Raw genomic sequence first — 13530 nt, forward strand, 5'->3', positions numbered from 1 at the left:
TGGCGTCATTAACTGAATTGACCCAATAAGGATTTAACGTCGATAATACTATAATGAATTTATATTTGCATTCATAACTGTATAACTGTATGACATCTGTTGATGAGTAACTTGTACTTATTTTTTGAATGAATTCGTGTAAATTAAGGCCAATAAAATTGTGTATTGTACGCAGATGTAATAAAATAAAATAACTGATAAAGTATACCTTTTGCATATAGGAAATATCACTGATTTATCGAGTTGGGACCATGGGACAAATGTAAAAACCAATTCAATCAAAGGAATGGAAGTTACTAACACACTATAATCCTATTATTGCGTGGGTTTTGACTTTTGACAATAGGCTATTTGACAGTATAAAAAATAAATTACTTTTTTGTGTAATCCATATAAATATAAGGTTTTTGAAGCGATTTAAATTAATAAATGATATAAATAATAACTTATTTATTTATAAATCGTCGAGAAAAAACATCATATTTTTTAAAATTACCACGTGACCGAAAACATCCATGATTGGCTGCATCTGCCATGACGTCACAGCGGCGTAAATAACAAGTGATTCCAACGTTTACTCACGTCGTTGCTGAATTTCGCTTTTGGTTTTGTTTCTTGTATAACTTATTTCTTGTGATTCAAGGTGTCTGTAATCAGTTTTGTTCTTTATGTGTTATTTTTGTTTGTCATGGAACCTTATTTCGAAAAAGCAGACAGTAGAAAGCTACCTTTAAGTGGACGCTATAATTATTGGCATGTTCTTTAAAAACAACCCAGATTTTTACGCTCCTGAATTGAGAAATGTGAAAACAGCTACGTAAGTTAATATTTCAATCGTCATTCATTAGGTAGGTACCTTTTTAGTTAAATGTACCTACAAACAGGAATCACAATTGCACAATAATTATGAAGTATACATTTTTTAGGTTATGCCCTTTGTTTTTCATTTCAGCCATCCAGTTTATAGGATTGACGTGTTTGTATTGATTATTTTCAATATCAATACAAACACGTCATCATCAATTTATATGTATATCATTATCTTACCTTAAGCAGGTAAGTAATGAGACAATTTATACTATGTATTGCAAATAAAATAAACTGCCTACTAGGTATTCAACACCATACCTTACATCGAAGTGGACTTCACAAAAAAAAAACTGTTTTAATTGATACAATATCTAATAGGTATCACTTGGATTTCTGCGAGCTAACTGCAACCACTTTCTACGCATTTTTATATCTTTTGGAGCACATATAAATAGTACGTCAGGGGTTTTAATAGTTGTATTTCTGCATCCAGGAACTACACACCACATATAAGAACTCATTTTCTGTTTTTTAAACAGATTAACTTAATTATACTATAATTAAAACAAAAACGAACAATAAGTACTAGGAGCAAGTTGATGTTTACGCCGCTGTGACGTCACCATGGTCGCGAGACGCCATATTCTTCAAAATTGTGTTTTGGCGGCATATTTGAATATCATGTTTTTATTTTCCATTTTCTCAATGAATAACTACAAAAAATTAAGAAACATGTGTTTTGTGTGCTCTATAAACGTATCTTAATAATTTGAGACAGTTTTCAAAACCTTGTCAAATAGCCTATTATAAGTACTCACGTAGTGTATAATATATTAATATCTCGCATAGAAAATAACAATGAAAGGCTCAACATTTTACTTACCTACTTTGTAAGGATATATCAATTTTTGTCAAACTTTCGTTACTCAAATGGTCGATAAACACCACTCAAAGAACTTTATTTGTTATAATGGTAATTGATACCTACTCTTCGTGTTTGAAATAAGTAGGTAAGTTTCCATTCATTTTCTAATACATACTTACTGTTTATAATCAATTATCAGGAATATACTTTAAAAGTAAGATACGACTATCATCGTGTAACTAAATTATAGGTCATTGTATATTTGTCTATTGTTTAATTTTTGTAGCATTTATCTGAGAATCGCGTCAACTGTTATCAATAAGATTACGTATTTCTTTTAAATATTAATTCTACCTATAGTTTTTGACTCTTACAATACTAAATATTATTAACTGAAATACCTATGCTTTAAACCTACTATTTCATTTTAGTTTTCGATTTTAAATAAAATTACGCGAAACAAAAAATGAAAGGAAAGGAAATTATACTCCTTTTGAAATACAACCTTTGATATTATGATATTGAATGATGCGTATTCTTTGTTTTGTTATATTTATTCTGTGGTTATAAATTATAATCGTCTGAATTGAACGAAGAAAAATTAAGGTAGAGATTTAATCGATTGATTTTAGGCAGCCTTTTCTTAATTGCCTTATTTCTTAAATAAGGAAATAATTATTAATAAGCTTCAATCCTTTATAATCCGTGGAAACAGAGCACTTAGTCCCGTCCCTATTTCCTTTCGCTGAATTCCACTTAAATTTACCTACATTAATCCCGTAAGATTGAGAATTTAGATATCCTTCATAATATATTCGAGATGGTAAATAAAATCAAGGACAAACTCAATTGCTTTAGACTTTAGAGCTATTGTTATCTATTATAATACAAAAACAAAACCCATTAAATCGTTTTACCTTAAAATTTATTGCTTTATAAGTTATAACGTTCGCTAAAACGTATTGTATAAAACTTTATAGCCGCTATAAAAATACAACAATGTGTTATTTTGAAGATTATCCAACTCGATCTTTATTATAATATTGACATTTTGGAATTTCTACAAATTTTATCTAGAACCGTAAAGCGAATATCTGTACCATCTCTACATTTTCAGTTAATGTTTATGAATCTTAACGTATACGTAATATTTTATTTCATTATTTCCTATATTGTCATTAAAATGAACTTGTTTTTGTTATTTCATCATGAAATCTTAACAAATTTTGTAGGTACAAAAAGAATAAATTAATTAAATGATCACAGTCCTAACTTTAAGATGATAGATAACGACAACTTAAAATAATTTGGAAAATCCAAAAGTGCACGCCTCATAATTTTTTTTTTAATAAATATTTATTAATTATTATTTTTGTTTATTTAATAACAATTAAACCACATCGAATCAGACCCTGAAAAATGAAAGGGTTCTATTCCTGAGCATACTCAAGCGTAAGAGAAAAAAAAAGACTCGATTAGTAAAGTATTTCGGTCGCTATCGTGTTAACAAGAAAAAGGATCCGCACATACAGACACACGGACGTCCAAGACAGAACTTTTTTAAACTGTTTTTTAACTAGTTTAAATAACAAAAATGACATCAAAAATATCATGAACGTTAAAAATAGTGTTTTTTCTTAATGTGTGTGTGTATGTATTATCTTACAAGTGCAATGTATGATACATAAAGACATTTTAAGTTTGAAAAATCAGATGTTTTGCGCGAAGTGACAGTAGTACCCACCTCAACGCTTCGCTTATGAGGCGTGCAATAAAAGATTTTCTTAAGAAAACATAACAATCATATTTTTAAAATTACATTATCAAGAACTACGAGCAAGTGTAAATTATAACTGAAACCTTTCTTTCCATAACAATTAAACCATTTGGTCTTGTTTCAAAACAATGCCCCTACCTGCATTTAACGAGAAATTGTAATACAACACTATAATCAAAATAAAATGGTTTATTATTATTAAAGACTCAATCACATTCAAAGCTATTTTATAATAGGTATTTATATTTTGTAACTGACAAAAGGTAGCCAACAGTTTGTAGAAACTTTAAAATATAGAGTCACACAGATTTAGTTCCTATGTCCGTCGTTTACGTATGTTGATTTTATCATCATATTATGTATAGGTATATGGCTAAGGATATTTGAAACCATAATAAAACAAATCTGCCGTAAAGATCACATTAGGTTATTTAAGAATTTAAATAAGCTGAACGTTAGCTTTGAACGAATAATACTGTTAATATTTGCATACGCTAATATTTTATCGCGTAATGTGTATTGCGGCATCTTTTGTCAAAAAACATACACACAGACTTATTTATCTTTGCTAGTTTCCAAGAATCGTTTGCTATTATGACTGTCGTAATTTTTTAATTCGCTTTGGATTATCTTTTAATGCATATTATATTAACGAATTTAAATTACTCTTTTAAGTTATAAATTGCAAAATTATTGCCATATTATTCTGACTGCTTAGTGCTATTATTTTGAAGAACACAAAATACAGAATATACTGAAGCAGATACATTATTGGATCTAAGTAAAAACGTGTCGTTTATTGCAGTACGTAATTACGGGTAGGTACATTAGACAGCTAATAAGTGTTACTTAAATACAATTTTATATTTTTGAAGTGAAAACTTCTTTAGCAGCGTTGAGCACTTTTTCTGTAATGGGTATAAAATCTTAAACTCGCGTCAGGACACGTGACCTGATCGAAAAAGCGTAAGACGGATACCATTCCAAAATATCAAACATGCTCAACGTTAATAATCAAGTTTTCACTTCTGCCGGCACTCCCGGAGTGCAACCCGTCTTTTTTTATCCACTCGATGCTTCCTGCATTACACTGATACCCATACTATGTTATCTTAATTATTTCATCCCGGATGTCTCTATGCCCGTGTGAAAACCCAAGTATCGTACAGATTTCTAGGAACAGTTGATTTGTTGTTAATTAGTCTGATTAATACGAATGTGCGTTCACTAATTAAAGAACTGCATACCCAATAAACTATTGTCAAGGCAATTGCGGTTATGATCTTACACGACTTTTGCATAGATGAATGCATTTGATGATGCCGACGGCAGTGAATATGGCCACAGAATGGGTACTTAATACCTAGTAAGTACTAACAATATGGCACAGGGCTTTCAGTTGGCAGTTTGTAGCTCAATCGATTAATTATATTCAGTTTCATTGCAAAATTTTCTTAAAGGAATTTTCCCAACTATATTTTCCTTAACTTTTTAAATTAAGCTCGTTTTAATACTATGAATAGTTTTGCCGATTTAGATTTTGACAAGACATCGAATCCTACCTATACAGGTAGGTGTAGATAAAGATTAAAGATATAAAGAATGATACAGGATTATTAAAATTGCAGCATCGAAATGCCATCAAAATTGTTTAGATAAAAACGTATTTAATATTTATAAAGTGATCAACTAGTAGATATTAAGAAAGGAAACTTCAAACACAGAAACCTGAACTTTCCACTATAAGACTTATCTTTGAAAAGCGTCCAACAATGTAACAAACAGCCTGACAATAGAACAGATAAGAAATTTATTTTCCAGCTATGACGCAACACTAGTTGGGCGGGAACTTTAAAGATGGCGGATTCTCGCCTAAGGACAGATTATAATTATAGTAGATAAAGCTAGGTCTTAACTCTTATAACTGTAAACTTTATTCCTCTCTAGTCTCTACTTGATTGCAAGTTTTGATGTCTAAAAACTTCCCAAGAGCTAAGCGCCTATATATCTATTGATTTTAATAGGCAAAGGATCAAAGCTCAAATTTTCAAATAAGTATAACATAAATTATTCTATTTTGATGTAATGATGTCACTATAAATGTAAGATTTCTTTCATTTGCCCGTTAAACTTTTACACTTTCACAATATTCTATAAGGACGCTCCCACACATTCCACATTCGAATAAAAATTGGTTGTATTCCATTATTGATTTTGCATAAAGTGAAGCCAAAACATAAAACAAAATATACGACGCAAAGGTTCGTAATGGACTCAATAGGGTAATTAAAATAATCATTTATTTGGGTGACATTTAGGAGACAAAAGCTTGCCAAAATATTGTAGGTAAATCGTTTAATGAGTCATTGGATGATCAGATACACAGACTTCAATAAAATGCATGTTTTGTAATGCGGGCGTGGGTCAGTGTCCACTTTAATTAGATTTAAGTGTAATCCCGATTCAGCTTAGGGCTTTATTGCACGAACGATTGCAACTGATTAAAAAAAATTAAAAACACTTATTATTTCATGAACAGTATTTGTTCATTCGCTTTTAAGAACTAAAGAAACGAAGAAAAAGCTTAGTAATTCTTTATATGATTTTTACTAAAGCAAGACTAAAACTAATATCACAAAATACAAAAATGTAGGCCTAGCTTGTTTACTGTTTAGTTACATTCGCTCCTTATTTTCCTCAACATTATAATATTTAATATGAAATATTCTCAAACATCTAAAGTAAATATGTATTATCAAATTCACGATTTACAAAGCAAGTATGAAACAGCGCTCTCTTGAATTTATATCATTAGCATTTAACACGTACTTTGGATGCCGTAATAAAAGCGTTAAATAAACATTTTGATTAACGTATTTTATACTTGCAAAAAGCCATGAATATGTTAATAGATGTTATGCTCACCAAAAGTTATGTTTTCTAGAATAAACACTTAAATCGTGATCATTTTAAGAAATTTAAAGATAGAGTGTGTAAAAATCTTTCCTTGTTTTCATGACAAAATTACATTTCTTTGCAGCCATTTCTAAATCTAATTACATATAGTCTATAAACACCTGCACTAAATTTAAAAAGCCATGTAAGTTATTTGAATGATATTTTTGTTGAGACGACTCCTAATTTCTCCTGTTTTCAGACCAAAACTTTCTTACAGGTTTCTAAGGCGCATGATTTTCATCATTTTCTTTTTTATGACGGTTATCTTAAGAGACAACTAGGGAGTGAGATATTTACAATAGTCGTAGCCTGAGTTATTAATTATTATCTCTCTATCGGTCTTTAAAATGATCCTATCATTAAAAGAATTTTTTTGAATTAACTGAAAATTTGTACCCAATAAAAGCTGCTTGCCCTACTCTACATTTTCTTTATAACATACCTACATAATACGTCAGGAGCTTATTAATTTGCTTTTATCTTTTCTTCTTATCAAAAAACCGCATTGTATAAAGCCACCCTAAGTCCGTTTAAACTAACGCGGACACCTTCTGTGATAACAATCATAGGTCGTGAACTCGCTTCGTGACGTGTCTTGCTTTGCCTTTGTCACACAATTTTAAATAACGCCTTGAAACACATCTATATAAATAAGGGTTTATCTATATTACATTTAGGGCCGATTTTTCAATGCTTGGATAAAACTTATTCGTCGAATAATGTATAAAACTACCATTTCAAAAACGTATTCTAATTGCCCGTATTTGACAGTTTACGTGACATTTTAATATTATCGTGTAATACTTTATTGGACGCATAAGTTATATCCAAGCATTGAAAAATCGGCCCTTATTAATCTACACATAAGTCGATTAAATTAAATAAGCACTAGGTCCCCTTCATAGTGATGATGATGTTGAGCACGTTAACATTCCAAATTATAAATAGTATACAACGAAAACACACAATCAATGGGTAATAATGAAGAAGATAATATTATATGGAGTTGTGGGTATTCCGCACTGACAGCATTTGTTTTCTACGTAATAATCCAATTAAAACGAAAAGTCATGAACTTTTCAAATCTGGGTATTTCTAATTTAAATTTTACCTGTAAAAATTGGCCATCGCCCAACACACGTTTGTAAACTAACGCCCACTGAATCTATTTAAAATTCAACGTTTTACGCGACCACATTTGATTTTCTATGACGCTAATCCTGCGAAATCGCGGGATTCAAATTTTAGGACGCTATTAATATCGGCATTATATTGTAAATATTTTCCTAAATCTGTTTAATTTTAATAGCGGCCATGATTTGATACGAGTTTACAATACATATAAACATTTAAACAAGATGAAGCTTTTATTTTCTTGGAAAGATCTAAAATCTCAGAATACAACCGTATGCCTCAAGCTTTCTGCAAAATTAAATACCTATCTAATCATTCGGACTATGAGAAGGTCTCATCAGGCAAACATTATTTCAATGTACCTTACTAATATTGTATAGTACCTACATATTTTATTATAGCACCTACTATTGAGCAGAATACTCGTCTTAAAATATGTATATTATAACTTGATGAAACCAGAATTAATAACAAGTCTTTATTACAAGAATAGACAAGGATTTAATATTGTCAAGACACAATATTAGAAAAGTTACGCGACTTTAATAACAGTATCATGGCACGTGTTCAGAATTTGTTGAAGTTTATAGTGGAGTATATTTAATTATAAATACATTTCAATTCCTACTAGTTAGTACTTAAAGTACTTGAAAATTCTTCAAATGGTTTCATGGGTAAAATATTTATAAACATACCTATTTAAGCACGTAAACGATAAGATTAATTTATATTTTAGTTTAGATGTTATTTTATAACCGTTTTAGTGTTTACACTAGAAACATATTAATAAAATGGCGTAACGCCTTTTTATGTGTTTTATGATTTTATCGCATGCCTAAGAAAACATCATGAATTAGAACAAGTCACCTTGACATAGTCTCATGTAAATCAGATCACTATCAAAGCAAACCTATTTAGAATAGCTAATTCTCGGCGACAAGTTGAATCTAGATTGTGTTATCTGTGTAAACCTCAGCTCGCTCTATCAAATAGATTACCTAATGACTTCTAACCTGCTCGTAATTTGGGATAAATAAGGAACGTTATACTACAGATAATATAATTATGATATACAGAACTGAGGGTCACCATGACGTCTTATCGCAATGTTAATTCCAGTGTCGCAAAGTCATTTTTCCACACTGGCAATAACACTGCTTTAAAACGACATAGTATGGGGGCTGATTTCCAGTTTCGGGTCTCGAAATGTTAATTTTACACTCGAAGAAATTGGAGCATTGCACTTGAGAAAGCTTACTAAGTGTGTTTACGCTACTTTTTCTGTGTTTATTTATTGAGTAAATATTTTATTTTTATTTCTTTAAATAAATAAATACACTCGAAGGAATTGGAACGCACTTGGAAAGCTTACTTTACCGTAAGTATTGTATCGGTACGATTTCGACCTACTGAAATAAGTTTTCTCAGTGCGCTAGAAGCGCAGTAGTAATTTTCCATACAATTTTTTAAGCAGTCGATAGCGAGTAAGATCACTAAACTCTTGGTTAGTACTTAGTAAGCCTACTGCACTGAATCGAGCATTATGCATCGCATACTATTTAATAATTTCGTTACCCTTTTATTTACAACAATCTAATACTAAATTAAGTGAATTACGCAACCAAAGTTCAGTCACGGCGGTGTCTGCATCATTTTTTATCAAGAGAAGCAACAGGTTTGCGAACAAAACCGGTTGGAGCCGACATGCGGATGTCCGACAATACAATTTAATATGGTCAATGATGCTAAGTATTAAGACTATGGACAGAAATATCTGTGGACATTTTCAATAAATTTTATGTAAAGAAAAATAATAATCGAAGCCAACAACGTGAAAAATGCTCGTGTGTAAAAGGATATTTTACGCCGGACGGCGCTTCAAGAAATGAATAATAAATAAAAAACTACTTTATGAGATTTTGGCAAATTGAGTACTTACTTTTAAATTTGATACCATTCGTAATAATTTTACGTTTATATCAGAAAGGAAACTTTAGAAATTACAAACAAATGACTCTCCTAGTGAAAATCGGCTCTGCTGCTAAAGCGTACTTTTTATTTTACTTCAGAAGTCTAGGTAAGTAGGTAGCATGCTGGCTTTATCTGCATGTGTATTAACAAGGCTTTTGTTAAATTAATATAGGTAATTCTATAATTTGTGTATGCATATGTAAATAAAGTACATGCTATATACTTATATTATGTATTTTTTATAAATGTTCTCATTGCGCGTGTTTAATGACATTCAATTCCACAACTCAGTTACCCTGTTATTGCAATAATATTCCTAACATTCTATGCATATAATATGTATGCCTATTTCCATACTAGTTGTCATTATAGAGCCACAGGTAATATAATACTATACATAGAACATCATCTCTATTAACAATTTAATATTATTATGCGGATATACACATTACACACTTTGCATACACATTAGGTGAAACTTAAAAAAATTAGAACATATAGGTAACTAGTATACGATTTAAAATCTGTTTTTTGTTTCCTACTGTCTGATGTCTACGTCAATCTCATACCGTGAATATGACTGGAGATACAGTATGTGCAATAATACAATTTTCAAGTACACAACGTTGTGAATCTATACTCCTAACCATATCTCGCTCCTTACCCACATATAATGAAAATTGTATTGAAAACATTTCGCATGGTGTTTTCAAAATTTCGAGCCAAAATATTTACAATCGCTCGCATATCTTGGCACACACGCCACAACCTTTAACAATATTGCTTTTGTTGCGTTCAGAAATAACCTTGTTATTCCATGTTTTATTATCGGTTCCTGCGAATTGGGTAATGAGTCAGTATTTATTCATCGTAACCACTTACATTGTAAATCACTACGTCTATTACAGTCCTATTTTCATTTGAATTGAAAAGTTTTCGAGCTTAACGTGCGCTGTACTTTTCCGTTGCTTTGCGGTACACAAAATAATTAATTAACATTTCAATGATTTGATCCAAATAATCCTTGTTGTGGCATGTAAATCCTTAGCTACAGATGCTTGCATTATATGAGCAAATATTTCATTCTTTTTAAGCTATTGCATAGCTTCTATCGCGGGCCTTGAGCGCGGGGACCGAATCGAGAAATTCCGTAACGAAAAATCCTCACGCTCCCCACTCCGACGGGCTCGGAGGTGTGGCTTGAAGGCATGCTTATGCAATAGCTTTACCGCGGCAGTCCCCGAGTGCCACACGTCTTTTTTTATTATCTTCATGATCTTCTTATTATCTTCAACCTATACAACTGTCAAACAAGACTTATTGGAACACAGCTAAAAACTGGTCATTTCATACAGTACCCAACCAAACATATGAATTAAATAAATGAATTATTTCAATTAAAATCAATCACGTTCCTAACATTCTTGCCGCAATACCATTCTCAAAGCACGTGGAAATCTGCCGGTGATACAGTGTGTTATCTAGAAACTCACAATAATTACATAATCTGTTGTTGAAGACACGATTAATGAAACGTAAAGGTAACTGGTAAGTATAATGTATTTCTATAAAAATACGACAGGTGTGTACTATTCTTATTCAGTTAGTTATTTTTTCTCCTTGAAAGTGTTCCCAAATACAACAATCACAACAATTGATGTCTGAAGATGAGCTTAATAACTGCCAAGATTTATCTTATCGATTTCTATTTTGAGATAACCAACATGTTTTGTATGACGACAAACAATAGATAATTGCTGGTAGCCATAAAAACGTTCCACCATCAACAGGTCAATTGACTTCAATGATAGAGTCTTAGATCCTTGGTCAAGGTCGCATTTGTTATCTCACAACCGAGTAACAATTATTTTACTCGTAGGTACATAGAAAACCTGCTAGTTGTCGAGATAAATAATTACCTTCCATAGTTCATATTTTATGTCCAATGTTTTTGTATTATTTCATTCAGACGTATTAACAAGTTTCTAAAGTGATAAACTTGTGTTAAAGATAGAGTCACTTGTTCGTGATATTTTTCTATCTTCCATCTTATTAACATAATCAATGACTTCTGCGGTAAACAAACATCACCACAAATTGAGCATTATTTGCGCGTTGTATTTCGTATCTTACAGTTGTTTGAATATTGTCTTATCAAATAAACTCTCACACTAATTGCTAATGTTTTTCAATAGAGATAAATATTGTTTGAGAACGTTTATTGCTCAATCAAGTTTAAGTTACACAATAGATATTTTTAAAATTGGGAAGCTGAATGACCTTTAGATTAATTTAAGACGTAGAATTCTTAACTGACAATGATAAAACAGAAAATAAACCTTAATTATAGATATTGTTTGATGTACATTCATGTTCCACTAAAAACTAGACCACACTAGACTAAAAAAATCACTTACCGTGTCTTCCAAATTCTTGAATTCATTGAACAGCCGGTTGTTCGTAAGCTTCTGGTTCAGGGACTTAACGTTAGCTGTCATCGCGATCATGTTCGCTGTGAGCTGATCGACCTCATACCGGAGCTTGTTTATTTGCACTTCGCGAACTATGGTTAAAACTAACAGCCACAAGGCCAAGGCTCCCACGGTAACACCAAATATCACACACCCCTTCCTCCGCGAACCACTTTTCTCCATACCTTCCTTGTATTGTCTCTCGAAATCCCCACTCATTAAGTTCTTTGACGAATCTTTGATATCGTTTGATTCCGGTGTGTACATTATGACAGTTTGTATGATCACTTTATGAGAATTCGTCAGTAGTGATGCCGCGTATTTACCTCGATGGTTATCGGTCCATAATTGTTTTCGGGAATTAGGATAAGTTTGTATTCGGCCGGAAGAAACGCGCGGGTGTCCGGTGAGGCGGACCGGTATAGAGTGGGAAGGACGGCTGCGCGCGCGCACGACTGCTCCGCAATTTCGATCGAAACCGAATGCAGCTAATATTGGTTTGATTGTTTACGTATTTCAATTAATTGCGTTTGAATTAATTATATAATACAACCGTTGATTGACGATAGCTGCTTATTTGAGCAATAAGAAAGTCCAGCGTCGAAAACGAGCATGAGACTCATTTGTTGTTTCATAGAGCTTTTGTTCTAGAATTTTCACTTTTCATTATATTTTTTCAAAGGAAAAGTTTTTCTTCCTTTATGGCTTTCCTACATATCTTTCTACTAAATAATTCCATCACATAAACATGTTACACTTTAAATAAATAGTTTTTGTTCCAGTTAAATTTATATTTTTCCTCCTATAGGAGTTCCTCCTATTTTTATTGTATAATTTTTCAAATAAGTTTATGATATTAACTTTATGTGTAACTTTATGTGTTATTTTGCTGAATAAATGAATTATGAATTTTTATTTTTTCTGGCGTGTTGCCTAAATGTTAAGATTATTTTATAGCAATTGTATTCAAATGGACATTACACGCGTGTAAAAATAACGTGCCTTTTATTCTTCTAGAACTTTTTTATGGTTCTATTATTGAATCTATTATAAGGGTCTAGGGATCGTACCTGTGACCATAAGACTATATCGCAGGTAGTAAGTAAACAATAGACACGTAAAAGAATAAATAATTGTTTAATTTTCAAAATAAACACACACATACATACTCCTAACCTTCTTTTGTACTATTTATATTAATATTCTAAAGATCGTGTAATTTATATTGAAGTAAATTGTAAAAAGTGTATTTTGGGCATGCTTCAATTTATTCCTGCCTACGTCCTCACAAAATAGGCGACATAACCTAAATTAGTTTGTTTGTGTATATTTTAATACATTCGAATATTGCGTGTACATTACGCACATTCTATTAATTTTAATACAAAAAACGATAAGGTCAAAGTTAAGGTTAATTAAATTTATTATGTAATGTAGAGTCATCAACTCAGTTATTAGTGTTATTTCGTAGTGTAACGTTTTACTTTTTCGATAATAATAGCCTTTACGTGTTATACTATTTATGATACATCATTAAATGTGGA

At 31.4% G+C, this 13530-nt stretch overlaps 1 protein-coding gene across 1 annotated transcript in view; it reads right to left on the reverse strand.

Moving 5' to 3' along the window:
- Nucleotides 1-12477, reverse strand: part of egr (TNF superfamily member 12 eiger) — a 36390-nt gene extending 23913 nt beyond the window's left edge. Inside the window, exon 1 of the mRNA XM_089696808.1 lies at nucleotides 11933-12477. Coding sequence (XP_089552934.1) covers nucleotides 11933-12253 — 321 coding nt within the window. The 5' untranslated portion in view covers nucleotides 12254-12477. The remainder of the gene's footprint in view (nucleotides 1-11932) is intronic.
- Between the last annotated feature and the right edge of the window lie 1053 nt (nucleotides 12478-13530).

Source organism: Colias philodice, chromosome 6 (assembly GCF_061535455.1).
Source record: "Colias philodice isolate Cphi_HAF_F1 chromosome 6, ilColPhil1 Martin Lab GWU primary, whole genome shotgun sequence".
In the NCBI taxonomy this organism is placed as follows: Eukaryota; Metazoa; Arthropoda; class Insecta; order Lepidoptera; family Pieridae; genus Colias; species Colias philodice.